Raw genomic sequence first — 21,989 nt, forward strand, 5'->3', positions numbered from 1 at the left:
TCAAGCTTTAGCCCTGGCCTCACACAGATTTTGCACCAGCTTCATCACCCTTCCACCTACTTCTGCATAACATCACCTTATAGACCGCGTCCAAATGAAAATGTGGGATGAGGTGGACGAGAAAGAAGAGAGTCGGCAGGAACCTAGTCGGCGACAATATCGACCGCATTGAGGAACTTCACTGCATCAAGGTCAGAAAGACCACCTACATGACACAAAATATCAGTTTAGGATGGGACGGACAAGAGAGAGCTAATGAAGTTCTTGCCTGAAATGAAAACGATGCCTTCAACTGCGACAAGGGACCTGACGAGCAAGGATTATAACGGTGGTCAAGCCAATCTCCTCAGCTGACATGGTAGAATGCGAAGAGTGCTTGAGGGCAGGCTGCGGAAAGGAAGACTTAATCAAAGAACCTGCGCGAACAATTCAATTACTCACGACCGAACTCCCCCAAGGCCAGGAAGTAGCTCTTACCCTCCAGCAACACACCATATGCAGTGCATCTCGCATAATACATACTGATTATCCTCATGTGGACCTCGATGCTCTTCTTGAGGTCCGCGTCTTCAATATCAAGTCCCACGATGGTCAGACCAGCTTGTTGACTGATAACAGCAGAGCGAGCAAAGCTTTTATGTTGGACTTCGAGATCAGCCTGAGTGGGTAGGGATAACGAATTGCAGAGGCCCAGAGCACGCCATTTATCGAAACGGGCTCCAGCTGCTGCTGTCGCTTGTAGACAAGGCAGGAGGTCGTCAAGACCCTGAGTAGCAGGTTCTAAGAAATCGGAAGAGAATACACGTCCATATCAGCACGAATGCCGGGAATGATCATCGGCCCTGTTCGAAAGCCCAAGGCCAGCTGGAAGTCGAGAAGGGTCTCAGCCTCGCCCATGCCCTATGGTATAGGATAACATCCGATTCCGAAATATATTCTGTGTACTTAGAGCGAAATAGATCTGTCTGATAAGTTGAGAATAGACGCCAATACTTGCTTGTGGGATGAGATTCTCCACTTTCGAAATTTCATACACAGTAACTCTGTAAGAAGTTAAAATGCCTGTTTCACCAAGGTGCTCGGCAAGTGCGCAAAGTAGTGCAGAGTAAGATATTTTGGCTTTCTGAGTGTCATGGAACCTTGAAAAGTAGAAGTTATTAAGAGAAATTCGATGTGTGATTGTCGCGAGGAAGTGTCGTTTGAAGCTCATCGGAATCGAAGAATACAATTTACAGGTACTATATCGGTGGCTGTGGTTTCACTGGTCAGCCTATTCATACTTTTCTTCATGTTCACAATCAACCGCTTCCGACTAACTGCATTGGCCCGCAGAACACCGTGTATACGTTCCTATTCAAAAAAGTCCCCAGTAATTCGACCAACTCCGAGTCAAAATCAGAGCACTGAGCAAGATGATGGAGACTTCCGTCCACCATGGGTGTACTCCGCATCCCACATCCTCACCTATACCCTGATACCCAGTGAGTTTTCGCGCTGTCACTGGTGACCATGGTAAATTTATTCATAATGATTAGCTGCTATAGTCTATTGTGTCTTCCTTGCTGATTGGGGCGAACGGGAACATGTCTTCTCGCCAGTACGTGTCTCATTTAGATTTTTTTAGTTCATGTCTTACCCATGATCTTCCAGGTGCGCAGATGGACAATGAAATACAAGGAATCTTTTCTCTCTCTTTCTCCAGACGAAGCCTCCTTGATTGAAGAGTCACAACCGCCGACGACCACAGAAATACCGGTTACAACAGGAAATCAGGCAGAAGGCCGTCCTTCATGAACGACGTGTCTTCAACTTGCTGAAGGATGCATTTCGTTTGCCTTTGGATTTCAACACCCTGCCCAGTAGTAATGATGAGAGAGAGCCATATGTTTAGAAGCCATCCTGTGGTAGTAATATCTTCGGTAGACAAAAGACAAAGAGATATCATCACTCTTTCTGAGAACGCACATACTTAAGTTCGCAAGAGGAAATAAAGAAATGATGACTAGGTCTTCTATGATCTAGCTAGGGGATAGATGATAGGATGCGGTAATAATTTAGCGTCAAGTCGGTGGCTGAATTTACTTGCAAACCTTGATGCGAAAAACTGTGCAGCACGCGGAACCATGCAAACGGCGAGCACTCCAGCTCCTTACCATCCAACACATCCTCCAATACAAAATGGATACCAGCCCCTCACAGGTGCGGACAAATGTGCTAGATCATCGACTATATTTATGCATAACCTAATAATGACAGAATCTGAAATTTATGCCATCAAACGACAGTACTTGGGACTACTTCCTCCTCCACAGATAATAGATATCTGCCTTACATTTGAGGCTCATGCGCCCCTCCATGTAAAAAGTACTGTGTGGCCGTATGATATTCGAGCCGCAATTGCAGCAATCCAGACCCAAAATGCACAGATATCTCAGCATGCACCAGCTCAACAATCGAGCCCTCCAGTGGACTCTGGGGATCAATCTAAATCTACATCACCGCCAAATGATTCGCCTTCAGACACAGGAGACAAAACTGCTTCATCCTCTTCTGAGCAACCGCCAGTTCCCTCTGTAACGCATGGCCCGATCTCTGGTAGTGCGACACCTCACCCGTCTACGGCAGCTCACCCACCGCCACAATCCCTTCCGCACTATCCACACCAACCTTATTACCATCCTTCCTATCCACATGCTCCTTACTATCCCGCGCCACCCCAAGCACACTATAATTTCCCCCATCCATATCCCCCTTACCCTCACCCACCTCCGGCTCAATACCAACCAAACCCGCCTCCACCGCCTCCGCCAAGTCACGCACCATCGTTATTCACGAGTGTACCTTTAGCACATTCTTCAGAACCATCCTCATCATCAAATAACGTCGATGACCTCCCCAGTTACGAAGAAATGATTGTAGAGGCACTGATAGATTTTGGGGATCCAGAGGGGTGTGCACCAAAGGCCCTCTTTAGTTGGATGGCGTCACATTACCCGTTACAGTCGAATTTTAGGCCTTCAGCTAGCCAGGCCCTCCAAAAGGCCTTCAAACGCGGACGTCTAGAAAAAGGGAATAATGGTAAATACAGATTGAATGTCAACTGGGAAGGTGGGAATGTAAGCACAACACTTTGATTCCTGTTGCAACTTTTAACGATGTTATCCATCAGACTTCCAAGAGAACTACTCGTCGTCCGCAGACTCACGCTCAAACTGCATTATCTGCCCATCAGGGACATGCATCATCACCTTTCACTCATATTCCCCTTGTCCATGACGTAGATGCCGGTACATCATCGTCTCAGCCACATGCCTCCGCACAAGGTCAACCTGGCCATCCTTATGGCTTTGGTTATCCAGGGTCATCCACGTCTGCGGCAAATCATCACCCTCAGCCTACTCCGTCGGAAACACAAACTACCGAAAGCCAGGTTCGAGAAGGCAGCGATGCCTGGGAAGCGGCCCAAAATATTCTCAAAGCCATAAATTTTGGACAATTGTTTCAGATCTCCAACGAGGATGGAGCGCCAATACATGCAGATTTCGCGACGGCAGCTCAAGCGCCACCTCCAGTATTTGCCGGTTCCGTCGAGGTATCGTCGACATTAGATAGCCAACCAGTTTCGACGATTGCGAGCACATCTCTGCCATCTCGTAATACCGAGACTTTATTACGCACTGAGTTGAACAGCGATGAAAGAGCAGCACTGCAGGCTGAGCTTGCCCTCTTAGCCGCTCAACTGGCGGAGTTTGCAGATGTGAGCGAGGACGAGCTAGCCCAAGACCTCAACCCTCCCAGAAGCATCGAAGAGGGCTATGTTTCCGTTGCGACTGCAAAATCACACGATTCTCCTGATTCCGCCCAACCTCCTGCGGACCAGATATCGAATAGTGACGATGATGACGACGACGATATGGACATGGTTGAAGTACACGTACCAATGGCATCGCTAATAGCGTAATTATTATTTGTGTTTTTGATGTACCTGACGGAAATATTGATGATACCGTAGTTTTGAATGATTCACATTGATGATTTTCCTTCAGCACTGTACTTGCGATAACCCCTTTCTTCGAGGCTCTGAAAGGATGTTCTGTGCCAGTCGGGGTTCTCCGACACTTCAACGTTGTCAACCATAAGGAGGTACGAACTTTCCCCTGAACATGTAATTAAGCATGTCTTCCGATCTATCGATGATTTCATCAAACTTATCAGGTGTTACGCACTGTGGGCTTTGCGTGGTGACCGGTCATGAGCAATCCTAGGCTGGCATGACGACACGTATTTGTTGTGACCCGGAGAAAGTCCTCGCCGTTCAATAAGTTATGCAATGTCGTTCCTCAATTTTCCGAGTTGTCCTTGGCAACTCGAACCGATGAATAGTGACTTGTGTGAAGTACAGCAAGACTTCCCCATCGTTCAACCTGCCCTCTTGTCAGTCCGTGATTGATCAACGTCACTGAGTTGTAATTGCGCACAGGTGTGTTACTAGTTATGTGTAGAGTGTGATTGAATATTACGGACTATGCTCTGCTCCCAACGCTACTTAAGACAGTGAAGCCGTTCAACCAAGGGTACGTGGTTCCAGGTGGTTCCACTATGCAAACACCCTCGATTGTGTTACTGAATTGCAGCTTAATTTGTTTATTTGGTGCCGCGTTTCATCCGACGGGCCACGGCTTCCAGCGCAGCGGTTTAAGGGACCGATAGCATCGATCATCAGGTCGATCACGCTTATCCCGTGAACCATGTAGTCTGCCTACGATTGGCCGCGGCATTCACACATATTCAGTACGGTTTTCTCCGTCCGATGCTCTACGTACTGACCAGACTCTAGATAAGAAAGATACGCTTTCAACGGCAAAGTTCCTCAGCGATTCTTGTGAGTTCCACCAAATCTTAGAGATACTCACCTGCCAAGTGTCGACATCATGACGTCGTCGAATCGTGCAGGGTGCAGGAGTGTGATTGTGCAGTGTCAACTAGTGAATACTCTACATTCGTGTTGTTCCAAAAGAATGCTCGATCTTGTTCATCGGCCGAGAGCCGTATAATTTATTGGTGGCCGAAGAACGATCACGCATTGTGCAACTCTAAACGATCGATAGAATTCTACCGACAACATGGCGCAGGGTTGTTACAAGGGGCTGCAGTCGATAAGAAGTGTTTCGACCGATGAATTCTCGAATTCTTCCTAGACTTCGGAGTTTGTTGCTTCCGTTTACTGCAATGCAACCTGCCGGTCAGCAGGGACAGGAGAGATCCGACGCTAGCACTGACAAACAGTCTTTTTCCATGAGCACACCATCTAACGCGAACGATCCGTTGCGAGCTGAGCTAGATAGGCTCCAGCAAATGCTTGAAGAAAATCGGGCAAATTGTGCTGAAGCTAAAATGCGACTGGAGGCGAGAGCTGCCGCTCAAAAGGATGGTGAGGGAGGATGGGACCAGTTTTATGCGGAGATACGGGGAAAACTTCATAGCCTGATGGATGATTCGCGCGAGAATAGGACATCCCGTAAGCTTAAACGCGTCAGTCTCCTGGATCTTTATCTCTGATATCGAGTAGAGATATCAATGGAAGTTCTCTTGGAAGCGTCTCGGCAAGTTCATCACGAGTCGCTGGCTGCTATCGGGGCTTTCGCAGAAGGTAAAGTAGGCCCACACATTGAGGTCACTAAATGCTGATCATCAGGACGATGCGATAATCAGAGCGCCGGGCGCAACGAGAAGCTGAACATGAGGAATTATGGCGCCTAATAGGGGATCTCAATCAAAGCAAATGATATCATGTTCGCAATTGGTTCGCAATCATGTACACCACGGATCTGACAAATATTTCCATTGCGAAATCACGAAACAGTCCAAAATGCATGAACATACAATTGAATGGTACAGAAAGGCAGTCACAAATGCCGAAAGTAAGCTCGTACACGCCGCGTCATTTAAAAGTCATTAATTGATCTTCAACAATTCAACCTCAAATTTCAAGGTCGAGTGCGGTGGAATGACGGGCGGAAATCCGCGTGCTCCATAGGCCTAAGATAATGTCAGACCGGGACTTGATCTTCATGAGATATTCACCCACATAATCAGAGCTGGCTATCAAGTTGGCCTTCTGGCCGAGCGATAGTTGCGGCACGCCTGATAAATCATTGAATATTAGACAGTGAAAGATGCAGGGAAGTCACAAACCTTCATCCCATCCCTTGATCACCTTACCGACGCCTATTTGTGTCACGAAAGGGTCTTTACTATGGAGGAATGATCGTCAGCTATGATCATGGACAAGAGATGCGATGCTTGCCGATCTCTGCTCGAATCAAAGACGGTGCCATTTTCTAGTGTGCCAACGTAGTGAATTGTGACCGTGTCTGTTGCGATCTTAGTTGAAACACGATTCGGAGATACTGCACATACCACCCCGTTTGGGGAACGTTTTACCGTCACCAGGAATAATTGTCTCAATGTTGACACCCTGTTTCGAGTCATTAGTGATAGAGGAGAATGATGGCGGAGATGCCGCGCGCTCACCATTGTACACGGTGACACGTACCAGGTGCGGGGAGATAGTTATGATAGGGATTTGTGGCAACACTTATAGTGGCGGGGAGGCGGAGTGCGGATCTTGATCCGAATCTGGTAATCCGCTACAGTCGATAACATTCAATGAACCGGATTGAACCCAATACAAGTGTTGCAGGAACGTTATCGATATCGGTTCAACACCAAGACCCCACAATCCAAACGATCAGCGCTCATGATCAGCCCCCGGCGGTACACGGAGTCTGATTCCAGCGCGAGCCCCTTGATTTTCGCTCGTATCTTCCCATGAAGCTCAGCCATGGGCAACTGGTTGAGCGCCATCGAACTTGAAGCCATCGATCATAATCAAAGATGAAGGTCAGTGTGTCACAAGTACGAACTGAGAAACAATTTGAATTCTGTCAAACCAAGTCATCGGTCGAGAGTCGAGACCGCCGTACCTGTGCATAGGTCCCGACTTGTCTTATGCGGGGACAGATAAACGTTCAGAGATATTACCTTTACGCGGGGGGGAAGGAAATATCTTTTCCTGTTCGTGGATACTGCTCGATTTATAGGTACGACAGACTACCTGGAAGCAACGAGGTGAGGCGATGGTTCCGATATCCGAGCTGCATGCACGAATCAAAACAAGCGGAAAAATAATATTTCTGTTGAACATCTCGTGATAGAAGACAGGACAAATCATCTCCAATCCACTTTTCCGATACTTCCCGGCATAAAAAGCTCTTCTGCTGGACCGAACAGCGAAGAAGCGGCTGTCTCTAACAAGTTGTCGTAGGGCCAGCCAGTCACCGAACAGAGTGGAAACGACGCATGGATCAATTCATGCGAAGTACGAGACTTTGTTATAAGACCTGTCATTGCATCGAAAGCGACCATTGACCTTTCAGCCACAGATATTATGGACAACAGAACATTTTCTTGCCAAGACCAACTTTTGTGGCTAAGAAGTGCGGATGCTTGCATGCATATAGACAGTCGCAGATCATAAGTTGTCGGAATACGGCCCGGCGAGTGTACTGGACAGAGACGACGCGCCAATTGAAAACAAGTGAGGACTGAAAGGTAGGTATGATGAGCTAGTACGGCGCCACTAGTGCCACTGGGTAAGATGTAGATGATGGATCTGCTTGTACGAAAGAAAAACATGGGAAATTACCAGGCCGAGGATCAATTGACCACATTCTGCGGCAGATTCGCTGAGGAGCCTGTTGAAGCAAAGATTGAAAATTTCAACTGCATCTATAGTCATAGTAAGTACTTGAAAACGTGACGAGAACCTCAGGTTTAGCAGGCGTGGGAGAGTTGTAAGCACTGTCGGAGACTCGGAGTATTGAACATTCAACTTGAAATTGGCTTGGTTTTTAGAACATAACTGGGTTTTTTTTCGGGTCGGAGTCCAGCTACAGCTGTAGACGCCAATGCTCGAAGATAACTGCAATGCACGAGTACATCACCGAGCTACAAGCGGGTGGTACTCCCTGTTGTTCCCGAGCGTTGATGAGTGCCGACTACCAACCGTATTGCAGAATCTATCACAATCACAGTGAGTATATCATTGACTTGAGATCTGGAGGGAGCACGAAACGTTGACAATGATTATCGATAGAATCATACTATGCGGCAGACACAGACTTGGAGACCACTGATGTGGTTAGCCTGCGTTAATATTGGCTGAGAAAGAAGAAACGAAAAAGTCATACAAGTAACACCATGACATACTCAATGAAGTTCCAATACCACGCCAGATCGCCGTCGGCCACGTTTGATGCCAATCGATCCTCACGCGTCGCCCGGTTACCTGTAAGTAGGATTTTCACCAGAATTTTTAGATTAAGATGGAAACAAGGCTTACCACCGTTCACTGTTCTCGTACTCACACAGGAGTCAGGTACTCATGTACTGTGTTACCATGCCGCCTCTAGAGTTATCTAGTTTCAGGCACCTCGAGCTCAAATTTAACTAGCCATTCATGACCGATTCGTGACATTTCTGGTACGGAATTTTCCGCCCACGGCCACATGAGAATTGACCGCATGCGCTGTCATAGGCCATCATCTGGTCGGCTTCCGGTGCCCTGTGACGCAACGCCGGCGGGAAACACGTGTTCCTACCTTCCCTGGCAGGTGCTACTATGCGCTCAAGCTCACTTACAGGTGTCGCCTGAAGCTTTCCTAAGCACTGAAACGAGTGAAAGGACTCGGAAACGGCAATCTCGTTGAACTGTTATCCCACAAAGAACTCAGACGCCGCGTCTGAGTATTCAGATTTTGAAGCGGCAACTGTTCACCGTCTTTTCAGCATTCATCTTGTCCATTGTTGTCACATCTAGATGCATCAGCTGTAAACCATCAACCGTAGAACTCTTGATCTTGATCTTGCGGCAGGTTTCCAGTGCCGGGCGAAATCATGCTGCAGGAAATACGCTCAAGGTAAGTACTGCCTTAAATGTCCTGTGACTCTAGTATTTCTAGTAGATGGTGTTTCCGGTCGCCGGCAAGTACCGTAATTCATATTCCCAGTATCTTAGAATTTTTACTTACCTCAAACCATCAACCCCACGCTGAAAGAGGTTGTGTTCGGCGATCACCGCAGTGGGTGAGTCATCGCCTCGTGAATGTATCATTGATCATCGTCCATGCTGTCGCACATCCCAGCAGGGTAGTCACTGGTCATGCACACGATCACCGGATACCTCAGGCCATGTAGCGTCATTCCGCGACGTAGTAGCAAACGCAAGGATCAAACTTTAACTGTCGTGTTCTGGTTTGTTGCTGGTTAGTGATGTGTCTGTCTTGCTTGTCATACTACTTGTGAGTACTAAGGGCCAGACAGGATGTATGTGCCTTCTCGTCACATTAGCCTGACAGAAGTTTCCTGCCGCTAATATTGGATCTCCCCGCAGCCCGGATCTCAAATAGGCCTCAGAAATAACCACATGTGTTTGCACAAGCGTATCTCATGGTCTCTTCCTACAGTTGCTAGGGAATTAGTCTGCCCGATAACGTTTTAGGTTGCGTACTTCCTTACCCACAATGCGCACAGCACTGTGCGACTGCAAGCAATTCTTCACGTGCTAGTGAAGCCTAACGGTGCAAGTCACACGTCGCGATGCTCCTTACGGACAAGTCAAAAACTATGGGATAAAAAATTCGAACAATTAGCCTTGGGCACGTACAGCAAAGTTGAGTTTCTTCAGGTTAGCTGGAAATATGTCAGATATTATGTCCCACACATGAAAGCACCCTTATGTAAGGAAGGGAGACCCTTCACCCGAGACTAGTCAGTGTGGCGTAAACTTGCTGATTTTTTTTAGGTTTCCCCGCATTTGCACAGCAATCAAGAACGTGCTTGTCAAGTAAAGCTCAGGTCAGAATATACTAGTATTGCTTCTCCCAATCTGTGCAGCTAGGCTCTTCTGTTAACTCCTCAGTGTCTACACTAGGCATTGTAATATCCGTCCCTCTCAGTGCATTATACGATATTTCCTGGACATGCAGGCATCAGGTCATTACCTCACGCGAAATGAGGCTAGTATATGATATGATGCAGCCTAATCACCGTAACATGCTGGTATTGCGGACTTCCGTTATGGTGTCCGCGGTTTTCTGCGTCCCTGTGTCATGTATCTCGCAGCCGCACGGTTGACGCTGACGCAAGGAATGATATGTTTCCGGAAAGTGACGTGGACAGGGAAAGCCGGAAGCCGCGAACTACGTTACCCCCGCATCAACTGTCCTATCGGCCCGCCTGATGAGCGTTCATGCCCCAGACAGGCAAATTTAATGTATGGAACGGCAAGGTCGTTATATCATAAAAATGTGTCAGGTTAATCATTTATTCGTCAGCCATCGAGACGGCAGGTGCTGGGAGCAGTCTTGATTATCGTGGAAGGTCATTGGGCAGCCCTGACTTGCTGGATGTATAACACTCGGATGTTGTTTGATGAGTGCAGGCTCGTGGGGATGCGTATTAGACGCGTGGCGTAACGGAGACTCGTAGAAGCATCTACCCTGCTCACACGCGCGCACGCGTTCGACGTCCATCGAACTGAGTGCGTTATTGGTTGAGACCGAGTTCCAAACATGATGTGTATCATAGATCGAAATAGTTTCTATTACGGTCAGCAATATTAATGGGATGATGAGCTCCGGAAGTATATATCTGGTCGTGGCATTCCCCACATGCCCTCACTGAGTGCAACCGCCCAGTTCCGATATCAATGAAAGCGCCCCACGCACAGCAATCTCAGCGATATTCCCCATCCATTTCCGGAGAGGGGCAAATGCTCCCATCCAGTAGAGATGAGGCTGTTTCAATATATGATCAGGCCCCAGGTGGTTCAGAGAACGTAATTTTCGTCATATGATTCACCCTGGAGGTCATTAACATGTACTTACTAGGAAACAGGTTCTGTAACATAGCATGTCTGCTCATCGCGGGTCGCACCCATTCCCACATGCGGGATAATAAGCTCCAGCACAAACGTGGTCCCAGTCATATCCGGACTCCGGAGATCCGGTCAACTGAAAAATTGTGTTTTCCAGCACCGTTCCGTTGATCGTAGAATTGGATTAGGTCCCACAGCGCAAGCCGTGTCCGTTGTCAGAGCGGCTGCGGAAACAACGTTGAGCGCTGTTGCGGCAGGCACGGAACATGATTGAACCAAGTCATGTTCCTGTGTCAAGAGCTGTGTTAATGATTCAAAGCTGGTGTATTGGGCTATGGTGCTGGACCTCCGTGCACAGGCCGAATACATGCATCCGGGGCGTGGGGTAATACTTACTACCTCTGGGGGTTGGCGTCTCCGCTTCTGGACTCTCGTCCCGGGATGGATTTACGCCCTTCCGTGATCGTCTCAGATGAGCAGATGGAACGATCCAGACGTGGTTCCAGAATGCAAGGATACTGATATTTGTATATGCATGTGTTTCTGTACTCGGAGCTTGGAGCACCTCGAAAATGGACGATGAACTCCATTGCGGGACATGGAAATTATAAAATTTGACCGACCGACTTGTTGCCATCCATTTTGTTAAACACAACGATATGATTCCGTGTTTATTAAAGAGGAAGCCAACCGAATTACCCACAAAGATCATGATGCGGACTAAGAAGCTCAGGGACGACGGCGAAGTGACCAGAAGGCACCTAGCGAATAATGTTAATGTTACTTCTTAGCTTCGGTGTTCCCATGCAAGCCGAATATTTGATCTCGAACGATCGATAAGCTTAAGTGTCCAGTACATGCATTATTGCAACAAGTATACAAGTGCTACTCACAACGGAACGACGATGCGATATGACAGCGAGAAAACATCGAAGACCAAAATATAGTGATAAGAAAATAAGACAGAAAGCAATTAATGGCCCGAGAATGTACCCCAACCACAAAACTCGACCGAAAGACAGAAGACCAATTAGTCCCATGTCGTAGAATAATGCGTACAGTAAATGCGCAAGTCTGATGTTACACGATGTACGGGCCCAGAAGAAAAAAAGCAGGAAAGGTATACACACAATACAATGGTATGGTACAAATCATTATTCAACTTTTGATATGGATGCGCGGTATTAGGCAGGGTGGCGGTAGCGCGATTCAGCCGAGTCGACAACACGATCGTTAAATGGGATGTCGTGAATTGCGTGTGGTCATGATGCGATGAGAGATGCCGGTAAAGAATCGATAAAGTAATGGGTATGCGTCGTGAATGTGGCGGTATGGCCGTCGGCGATCCGCGACCGTGCAAATACAGGGTATGATGGAATGCTCGAGAAACAGACAAGGTCAAGGGGGATAGTGGCTACGCGTGCCATTTAGGACCGTCCCACAGGAGTTGTTTCCTTGCCAGGGAACAGGAAGAGGCGTTTCAAGGGTTGAACTACTTCGACCTCGACTTCGACCTCCTTGACCTCGCCGTCAACCATGCGATGCTCGATGCGTTTCTCCTTCTTTGCAGGAGGCATCATCACAGGGTAAGTCTTGATATTATCGTATGACCATGTGCGAACTGGAGATATAAATTGGTCACACAATTAAACAATCGTTAGATGCAGGACATACTTTGTGGTCCAGGTCGGGACGAGGTACCAAGCGATTCAGACGTGGTGTCACTCAAGATACTGTCTTCACTAACTTCGCTGGGGTGCCTCCTCAAAGGTTTCGCAAGACGCTGCGATAACAAACCCATACTCGAGTTGTTTCGAGTGAGTATGACGTCGGGAACCAGTAAACGACCCTCTGCGCCTCGCTTGAGCAGAGGGACTTCACGACGGCGTCGACAGGACGAAGATGTGGAAGTGGGAGACAGCGGAGGTGATTGTGCGGAAGAAGAAGCCGAGTGGGGGAAAAGTGACATACGTGATTCTGATCTGCGAGAAAGAGGGAGGGAATATTTGGTGTACAACTCTTCGCTGTACGACTGACTCGAACGAGGAGGAGGCAGGTTGGAGGCAGGACACTGCGCGGCAAGAGCACTAGATGAATTTGACTGGGAAAGTGTCGAAGTCCATTGCACACCACGATGTGACGATGCTGCGAATGAGGTCTGGGCTTTCTCGGACCCAACAGATGCATTGTCTGGACGTTTGGAGTATCCGCCATACACAGATTGACGCCATTCACTACCGCCGTCGGTCCAACCAGGAACTGGTTTCCTGGGTTGAGGCGGTTCACTATAAAACGACGAAGGCTTGGCGCGTGGTAGGCACAATACCTCCTTGATACGCTTGCTTGCCATCATTGTCCCGCCCTGGTAATCGTTGTTATACTCGGGCGCCAATGAGGATGTGCTGTCGGCCGGTGACAAAATAGGTGGCGCAGGAGGTAAGGGAGGGAAGTTGTACAGGGCGGCAAGGGTGGCCATACTGCGAGAGACATTGACGACCGGTACGGAAGACGAACAACCTGAGTCAAGTGATGATCCGGAAGCGCTGGCTGATTCATCTTCTGATTCGCAATATCGCCTTTCGAAAGAATTATGAGGGACGCGAGGGAGAGGTGGCGATGAACGATCAGGGTGGTAATTGAGTGGGTAAGCGCCATCGAGTCTTGCCAAGTCTTGGAGACGACACTCATCCGAACAGTAAAGAGGGATTGGACCCTGGTCAATGATAGTGCGGTGCTTGACAGGTGGGACAGGTTGTGGAGGTTGAGGCGGCGAGGCACGGCCCTTGTTTGCGGTTGACGTTGAGTCGGATCGCTTTATTGCTCCATTAAGCTTGACACGACCGGTACCTTGCACAAGGCCATTCTTCGCGCGAACTGGGCCAGTTTTCGTTCGGGAAGTGCGTGCAGTAGAGTCACTCTGTTGATTTTTCGACGCTAGAAAAATATATTGAGTGACTTGTGACAGTGAAGGATGACAGTTGACAAGGCTCACGAGATGATGATGCTGGCGATGGCGTGGGGACAGGTGTGGGTTCTTGAGGTTGTGGGATGACGGGTACTGTAAACCGCTTAGGCATGATTTGCCTGTCACAAACTGGACACCAAGCTTCGTCGAAGTGAATATCCATGGGTGGTTTAAAGGAAGTGCGGGGAAGGGGGTGGGGGCTTTAAAGGCAGTCAAACAAAGAAGTTGACAGGCAGTGCTGAAGATATCTAGATGTGGACAAAAGGTGAAACAACAACAAAGGTAAACGTTCTAGACCAGATTTCAATAGAATGGAAACGATGAACGCACGATTTATGGCAGTGTGGAGCGTGCCACCAGATGTGGTACCCGATGCCAACGACTATTAGTTAGGTTGTCGAGGTTGAGGACGAGGAGGAGGACGATGAGAAGAGGAAGAATGTGAGATATGGGAGAATGGGATTGGATGAAAAAAAGAGTGAAAGGTCGGGGTTTTATTATTTGATTGGTGATTCGCATATACACCAAATGGACTACCTAATTGGGGATTGCAATCGCACCGAATGCCGAATTATTCACGACTGAAAATTATTGGAAATTGAGTTATTACTCTCTCGGCTACCTCGGATCCTCGGCAATGAATATCCTCTGCTCCCCGCATTGGGAAATCGCATGCTGTCACGCTACCCCGTGCGGTGGAACCCTGTGCACGTGGCAATTGGTTCCCTTTCGGTCCGTATTTGGCTTCCTCCTTATAGGCCGTTCTTACATACCAAGCAATTCGCCGTTCATATAAACTACCAAGTCTAATCATCACCTGGACCCATTCTATAGTCCTCAGGCTTTGGTACTTTAAATTATTTTTCCGTTGTGACTTGTACTGCGACGCCACCGGTACACCCCGTGGATACGTTACTTACGGTATCGGCAAACACCGATTTGCACTGTATTCCGTATCATGCTCAAATTTTGCTACCAGTTGCTTTCTCCTTACATGTATCATATATCATGGGTGAATGTATCTATCATACTCCACGCTCAACATAATCATGCTGCCCTCGTCCTGACCATCTTACCAAAACAAGATTCAATTGACTCAGACTGTTGCATGCGTAAACCGTGTACATGTAGGTACATGTAGGTGTACACAACCGTACACAGCGCTTCACAACGTTCATTGGTCCAATCATCCACACTTTCGAAACTGTGGCAACCGCCCTGTGAGCTCATTGGCCCAAAACTTGTCTCACCTGTCCCATCGGTGTCCATCCAATCCTCATCTACGCTCAATTTGAAATTCACGTTTGATAGACTACTCGGCTTTCCCCGACCGCGCGGAACCCACAGTCCGACTTCACGCCATTCTTGGCAACAGCTGCCCTCCTTCGGGAGCTTCAGTAACTAATAATCAGATGCTCTCAACGTCGATGTCCGCTTGCTTTTCCGTGAGTTCCCGAGTTGCGCTCTAGGCCATTCGCGTCGGGGGCCTCCCGTTCCCCGCCCGTCTCACAAGTAGTCCACTTGACCTTTTCAGGTCAAACCGAAGTGCTCGGATTACTGATCAGACTTTGGGCTATGCCTTTGCTGGATCTAGAAATGCGACACAAAAGGTTAACGTTCGCTCGTGAATACACTAATGCGATCCTTACTATTCGGCGTTCATCAAATGCAATGCTCAAACTATAGTAATGCCAGTCATTGCCATCATGAATCCTGTTCTGTTCAATGTGATCATCTCATTTGTTGCCCTCCCCGCGGGGCTCTGAAGCATACGGGTATGGGGGTCCCACACGGTCAGTAACCGTATATCATTCATTTGCGCCCGGAAATATTTTAAAGGCACGCGGCATCTTCAGCCAGCCGAATGTACCCCTAGGTACCACCAACTGTTGCGATCGAAAATAGGCCGCTGCGGTGTTCACTAAGGCGCTACCGTGAGTTTCTCCCCCATGTTTATTCTAATAGGCTGTTGGAGATTGTATTTGAATATCTTACGTCGGTGATATCTAATCCGCGTCCATCGCATCGATCTTCCATCCTTGTTCGCTCGCGAATTTCATCTATAGGCCTGACAAGGATGCCTCCTCTGTGACTCGCGCCGTGTCTACTGGCACGTCCAGCGAACATTGACTGCACAAAGTATAAGACCGCGACGTCATGTTCGATCAATTTTAATAATCATATGATATTCTCACAGAGGCACAATATTCCTCGTGCAAGAAGAACCTCATCTCGCCTTTGCATCGTGTTGAGATCTCAGAAGCACATATGATGGAACGTTCGGCATGTTTTCTCAAATCGATTCGAAGATCTAGATTTTTGTTCTCAACGCGAAGAACGCCTATCGGTTCACGAACACGTCAAGCAAGTCCAAAGGCGTATTTACCTGCAAGCAGGTAAGCGATTGTATAAGCGAGTACAGGCTGAGCCATAGCCCTCGGATCCGTGTTCCATGCAAAGAAGCGACGGCCTACTTCTTTGAATACCGCGACCACACGGGACCACGCACGTCGCGCGGGACGGACACAGGTATAGTGCATTATTTCTCAAGCACGCCGCCCGGGCCTGCCGCAGCATCGTCATTTAGCCCCAATACCCGGTGACTAGGATAGCACCTCGGTAGCCGCACAAGAAGGACTTGCAAGTCTCCATGACATGCGCGCTCATCTTCAATCAAGTCGTCCATCATGATGATCAGCCAGATCGAATTGAATCTATACAGCACCACTGACGTCGATTCACCTTTCGCCGCGGAGGAATTGGAACGTCAACTGAGGCGGCAAGTTCCAACTCGGCCGGCTCGCACCAGATTGAGCTTAGTGGCCTTCTTGTCCTAGTGGTCTTTTCATTGCCAGATGGTGACCTTGTCGTCGGATGCGACCTATCGTGCGATCCCCTTTGTGGCCCTTCCACAATTACTTCACCGACACTAGCCAAAGGTGCCAAAGGGCGAATACAGTTCCCTTCGAAGGCCGTCCGACGCACCGCAGTATGCCATAGCCACTCAACTATGTACATATGTAGCCAAGTTGGGATAGCGCCCGCGCAATTCAATTCATGTAGGCACATAACCATGATAAATGATATATCTGAATCATAATATGTTCATAGTAGTAAATTGACCATCATCATTTGCGCTGATAGAGCGCTGGTTGCATTCCTTTGAAGTTCCATATGTTGTTGGCAATACATTACTTTACGTTATACATATGCACCAGCAGAGCTTCCAGGCCCGCTCAATTCTAGTAAACAAGGCCACTTGGAAGCAGTTGCAAGCTCCACAGATCCAGACCATAAGATGGGAACAATTCGTGAACATTTCATTTCATTGTTTCATAGACCCAAATTTGGAATACGAGAAACCCCAGAATGCAGCATATAGTAGAATGCAAGAATGAAATGAAATGAAGCGTCTAAATTCTAGGTCAAGGTCTTGCCCAGACAGTTTCAGAGGCCAGACGCGCAGGAGGCTGAGGTTCAACCGCTCAGACCACGCTGGTATGGCATCCCGCCAGGGCGTGGCAATGCTCCCGCCATCGTTGGGCCTGGTGACAACCGAATTCCAGCGGAAAATGTGATCTTGCGAGCCAGCGGCATTGTCGAAAGCATTTAAACCTGTTCATTTCGTGGCTTGGAGCCAATGGCACCCGAGCACCACGATTATTTCCCCTCGAGGACATATCTTCCTATGACGCTGGAACCTATCACAGGGCCAGAGCAACACATGTGACGCACTGCCTTCGTGAGGAACTCTAATGTGCCGTCGTGTTTGACATGAATATTATCGGGTTCCTTTGTGGCGTCATGAAGTTGTGCTGGCTCCCTGACCGGTAACCTGACATGCCCAACAACAAGGAGAGCAAGACCTTGGCAAGGCGCAAAAATACCTCTCCAGCAATTGCTTCGCAGCGGACGCAATACGCTCTAATGTCAGCACTTGACCACCGTGAGCGTGTGTTACATGACTTAGCGTCGGCCGTGTCACACGCTGCCTCGATAGTATCTGAGGGTACAGCGTATTGCATCAAACATAATTCTCTGTCGTTATTCCACTCATCAATCACGTGTAGGTCATGCACCCTTTGTCGCATTATTGTTGCCTGCAATGTTCAGCCCATGTGGTAATGCACATATTGCATTCTTGCGATGCCCCTCAATATCCATGTAATGGGGATAAGGTTCTGACCTAGAAACCAGGCTGGCTGGCCCATCAGTGGCGTCAATGGGCGAGACATACGTTTGACACTTGAATAGAAGTCGTCCGCGGAAGAAATAAAGACACATCCATCTCGCAAGGCTCGATCACAATTTCCTGCAAAACGTATAGGGGTCGACGCTCATGGCTTCGAGGCCTTACGCACGTACGTTAACAACACTGCCGCTGCGCAGAAACTCACACGTTACTACTGGATGCGAGCATGATTCCCTTCCATGTGAGCGATGACTCCTTCCATGCAAGAATTGACCACATTTAGACCACAGTTATTGTCATTCGTGCCCTCGATCGGAGGCGAGCCAAAAAGCTTGACTATTCGCATGCTTTTCCACGTAAGATATGCTCCAGACGAATGAAAATGCGGCGGACCTTGGAGTATCTGCGGTCATAGGGCGCTGAAACAATTTACTGATAAGATATGAGTTACCACGATTTAGTAAGATGGATCACATGCTAATCGGACAAGCGAAACGAAAGCCTAGATATGACTTCTAGATACTTATCGGGGCTACCATTTTGCTTAGCTCGGGCCAACGTTCGTTCAGAAAGTGAATTTCGCGCCTTCATCTCCGCGTTGACTAGAAGACTTTGACATGTTGACATCTTCCCCGAAGAACGTCAATAATCGTTGATGAATGAAGTATAGCTGGAGATTATTGTATCGCTTCGAACGTGCTTGCGTGTACCTGGATATATCGCGTTGAGTCTATCCTTTTATGCATGCGCGCCATAATGGCATGTATCAGTGCAAGAGTAATACACACATTCATTCGTATTTTCAGTGGCAATTCCCCGTGCCATCCACCACTGCCATATAGAGCTGTCAGGCTCACTCCGTTTGTTACGAGATATGAAGCTCGCATGCACACCTTGCGTTCTGGAATAGATCTGATGTTCGACATGACCCGATTGTAAACGTCAAAGCCCATCTAAAGGTTATCAATTCTCCCAATAACCACGATAGTCATAATCCCGTAATACGTCTTCATATTCTCACATGTCAAGGCCGCTGAACCCCAAAGCTACCGTGAGTTAGCTAAGGATGCCCAAATGTTCATCGATGATGAACAAGCTATAATTGCGAAATATGTGTGTTTTGAATCGGATGGTTGGTGTGTGACTACCAGCCAGTCGGGAAGATGGATCAGATAAGGGAACTTGTTTTTCCAAGCACTTGGAAACAGAGCTGGCACTTTCATGTGAGCTCGGATATAAATGAACTGATATCACTCACTATTTTCCAAATACGGACGATACAGGGTAGTAAGCGCAACGAGATGTCAAACGGACTTGTGGAACCTCGGGACGAACTCCATGACTTGACTACAAAATGGGTACGAACTGCAGGCGAACAACGTCAGCCAATCTACATCAACATGACAGATTTAGAGGCCCCACAAGTGAAAGGTAGGTCTGGCATAAGGTGCGAATTCGATCGAAAGTAGCTATGGACCATGTACTGCTCAGGTACGAAGTCATAATGGTTCCTTACCTCGTACTAATGGCATTGTCGGCGTCATGATGCAAGACGTGTGCAACTCAGCATGGTTGAGGGACCACCGAACAAAGTTATATAGGAATAGTGCTGAGACAACAAGTTCGCTCGTCAAGCGAAGCACGATATTATGCGTGAGTATAGGCTGCACAGGTGCAAAGTGACTTTTAGCAGCAGGTGGTACTTGTTGAAGCGCTGGCCATGTGGATGGTTCACACGTGGTTGAGTTTTAAAATTTAGTATTTCTTCGGACAAAATTACCAAATTAGGCTGTGATGATCCTCGATTAAATTTTAATCCGATAGGCTATGCATTGTAATTCAATTGCAATTTGCAAAATCCAAACCCATTTCACAGCGTGGTCAGAGAATACCATTCAGCAGAATTAAGTACCACTTTCAGCAGCACCATTGAACAGGGGATTAAATGTACATGAATGTGTTCTCGTCTGGACAGCAGGAGAACCGACCCAAATCAGGTAGTTCCAACACTTTTAAGTTGAGACGCCGGGCGCATACTTAGATAAGATGTGTTTCTTGACTTCCTAATTCGGTGCAAGATTCACCCTTGTTCTTCACCGGCACCTATCACTGATCGCCTGGGTAAGGTTGGAAATCTCAGGTTATAAAACCCCATTGAACTCTATGTCACTTCCGCGCGATATTCGTGCTTTTCTTTCTCATTACCACGGTCAAACGGATGACCGACAAGCTTCAGTTAATCTACTATTTTACCAAAATCGGCTGCGTTGCAAGCCAGATGATCTTTTGATCAGCGAGATTCATCAAAGGTATGCGACCGTTATTCAGTGCAGAATTGATGCACCATGAAGTTATTCTATAGCTGGCGCAAAGATTATAATCAACTGGAATACAATCACGGTTACATCCAATGGCTGTAAGTCGAGCGACATATATCCGCTGGTGGCGTCCGGTGATTATCTCATGAACCATGGTGTGCGCAGCTTCCCCATCCGAGAGAATGGAATGAATTTCGAGGCGCAAGCTCTTCAGCCACACGAGGCTGTGGCAATGAAAGAAGATTCTGATGTCATTGAGCGCGTCAAGGCGTCTTATGGCTTGCTGTTGGATTTCTACGGCATGTGCCTGCTCAACTTCGAGACTGGTCTCATTGGACGCTCAGAAGGCTACAAAGCTCGATACCGAAACCTCTTGCGTGGGTGACAGAATGATCACAAATTCATGCTTACGAACTTGGATAAACTATATAGAAGCTCCTCACAACAACCTTCGCGTCACACGGATACTCAAGTGTCTGTCGGAAATGGGCCTGGAGCATCTGAATGCCGGGTTCCTACTCTATGTCCTCAACGAACAGAGCGAACATAAACAACTGAATACTAGCCTGCTGCGAGATAGCATGGATAGATGGTGGGCTAACTGCTTGAGGAATGAAGCGGATCGGGAATGGATCGGACTTACAATTAAGAAGGCGAGAAACGGCGAGATTTTCAGCAGAGAGAAGTACGAAGCCAGTTTGCAGAGGCGAAAGGAATTAGGGTCCTTTGCAGAACCGCAACTTGAATCTATCGATGCGTAGCAGGTACTTCACTACGTTTTGCACTGGGCAGAATGACACGATTCTTTTCAGAACTGGAATATGTCAGGAATATGTTCTAAGGTTGCACCAAACTTTTTACTATTCTCCATTTCTCGACTGCTGCAGGACCAAGCCTGTCAGTTGTCAGTGAGCCTCTAGCAACGCGCTATGACGACGGACAAAAATATGTGTCACAATATACATTAGTACAAAAATACTACAAATACGCTGCGGCAAAGAGGTTAGCAGGACAAGATGATCCGGGGAACAAAGGACTGACTTCAAAGCGATTGTATATCGCGATTGCAAGGAACAGTGCTTCACGATAGGCTTCGCAGGCGCGAAAATAAAGCCTCTCTCCTCTTTCCTTCGTATGCTGCACTGACGGCCTGCAAGAGACCTTCAATAGATTCGAAGATCTGATCCCCATCAAGCTGAAAGAAATTTTAGTGAATGTAGACCACACGCACACTATACGCACCTGATAACCACGAGCAGTGAGCGTTATGCGTATAGTTCTGCCCTCTAGCAGAGTGACAGAGGCAGTGGCCTCATGAGGTGACGAGCCTCCGTATACGTCGAACCGAGACAGCCCGAAAGCTTGTTCGGAAAGGGCCCTGCTAAGCTCGGTATGATAGAATGAAGACGACATGATCTTTGGCAACTTGAATGTGAGTTTCCATGTGTAGTGATGTATCCCGGCGTTATATAGTTTTGAAATCCAGGGAGGGGCAGACATTGTAAGAAACTCCTGTCTGAAAGAACTCCACGACGTCAACTTTAGCGAGATGTCAACTCCAGCGCTTTAAAAATG

At 47.8% G+C, this 21,989-nt stretch overlaps 7 protein-coding genes across 7 annotated transcripts; 3 read left to right on the forward strand and 4 right to left on the reverse strand.

The window, feature by feature from the left end:
• Positions 1–143: 143 nt before the first annotated feature.
• Positions 144–897, reverse strand: DFJ58DRAFT_836980 (uncharacterized protein; the record flags this gene model as incomplete). The annotated part of the gene is made up of 3 exons (XM_041392329.1): positions 144–205; positions 442–780; positions 819–897. 3 exons carry the CDS (start codon positions 895–897, stop codon positions 144–146), a joined length of 480 nt encoding a protein of 159 aa, XP_041249551.1.
• Positions 898–1,255: 358 nt separating this feature from the next.
• DFJ58DRAFT_761499 (uncharacterized protein) lies at positions 1,256–1,959 on the forward strand. The gene is made up of 3 exons (XM_041388491.1): positions 1,256–1,481; positions 1,536–1,597; positions 1,651–1,959. The coding sequence occupies exons 1-3, from the start codon at positions 1,289–1,291 to the stop codon at positions 1,792–1,794; spliced, it is 399 nt and encodes a 132-aa protein (XP_041249552.1). The 5' UTR covers positions 1,256–1,288; the 3' UTR covers positions 1,795–1,959.
• Positions 1,960–2,123: 164 nt separating this feature from the next.
• DFJ58DRAFT_652096 (uncharacterized protein) lies at positions 2,124–3,961 on the forward strand (the record flags this gene model as incomplete). Its single annotated transcript, XM_041381657.1, has 3 exons — positions 2,124–2,199; positions 2,257–3,116; positions 3,170–3,961. The coding sequence occupies 3 exons, from the start codon at positions 2,124–2,126 to the stop codon at positions 3,959–3,961; spliced, it is 1,728 nt and encodes a 575-aa protein (XP_041249553.1).
• Positions 3,962–5,825: 1,864 nt separating this feature from the next.
• Positions 5,826–6,563, reverse strand: DFJ58DRAFT_761504 (FK506-binding protein 1). The gene is made up of 6 exons (XM_041388492.1): positions 6,535–6,563; positions 6,421–6,478; positions 6,308–6,374; positions 6,196–6,254; positions 6,089–6,144; positions 5,826–6,039 (listed from the first exon to the last, which is right to left on the reverse strand). Exons 1-6 carry the CDS (start codon positions 6,535–6,537, stop codon positions 5,956–5,958), a joined length of 327 nt encoding a protein of 108 aa, XP_041249554.1. The 5' UTR covers positions 6,538–6,563; the 3' UTR covers positions 5,826–5,955.
• A 5,609-nt stretch (positions 6,564–12,172) lies between these two features.
• DFJ58DRAFT_438607 (uncharacterized protein) lies at positions 12,173–14,383 on the reverse strand. The gene is made up of 4 exons (XM_041380413.1): positions 14,235–14,383; positions 13,932–14,152; positions 12,614–13,873; positions 12,173–12,560 (listed from the first exon to the last, which is right to left on the reverse strand). Exons 2-4 carry the CDS (start codon positions 14,065–14,067, stop codon positions 12,367–12,369), a joined length of 1,590 nt encoding a protein of 529 aa, XP_041249555.1. The 5' UTR covers positions 14,068–14,152; positions 14,235–14,383; the 3' UTR covers positions 12,173–12,366.
• Positions 14,384–20,259: 5,876 nt separating this feature from the next.
• DFJ58DRAFT_652257 (opioid growth factor receptor conserved region-domain-containing protein) lies at positions 20,260–21,175 on the forward strand (the record flags this gene model as incomplete). Its single annotated transcript, XM_041381669.1, has 4 exons — positions 20,260–20,423; positions 20,459–20,512; positions 20,580–20,791; positions 20,847–21,175. 4 exons carry the CDS (start codon positions 20,260–20,262, stop codon positions 21,173–21,175), a joined length of 759 nt encoding a protein of 252 aa, XP_041249556.1.
• Positions 21,176–21,495: 320 nt separating this feature from the next.
• Positions 21,496–21,827, reverse strand: DFJ58DRAFT_652178 (uncharacterized protein; the record flags this gene model as incomplete). Its single annotated transcript, XM_041381661.1, has 2 exons — positions 21,496–21,609; positions 21,648–21,827. The coding sequence occupies 2 exons, from the start codon at positions 21,825–21,827 to the stop codon at positions 21,496–21,498; spliced, it is 294 nt and encodes a 97-aa protein (XP_041249557.1).
• Between the last annotated feature and the right edge of the window lie 162 nt (positions 21,828–21,989).

Source organism: Suillus subalutaceus (genome assembly GCF_016647625.1).
Source record: "Suillus subalutaceus strain FC151 chromosome Unknown DFJ58scaffold_7, whole genome shotgun sequence".
Classification (NCBI taxonomy): domain Eukaryota; kingdom Fungi; phylum Basidiomycota; class Agaricomycetes; order Boletales; family Suillaceae; genus Suillus; species Suillus subalutaceus.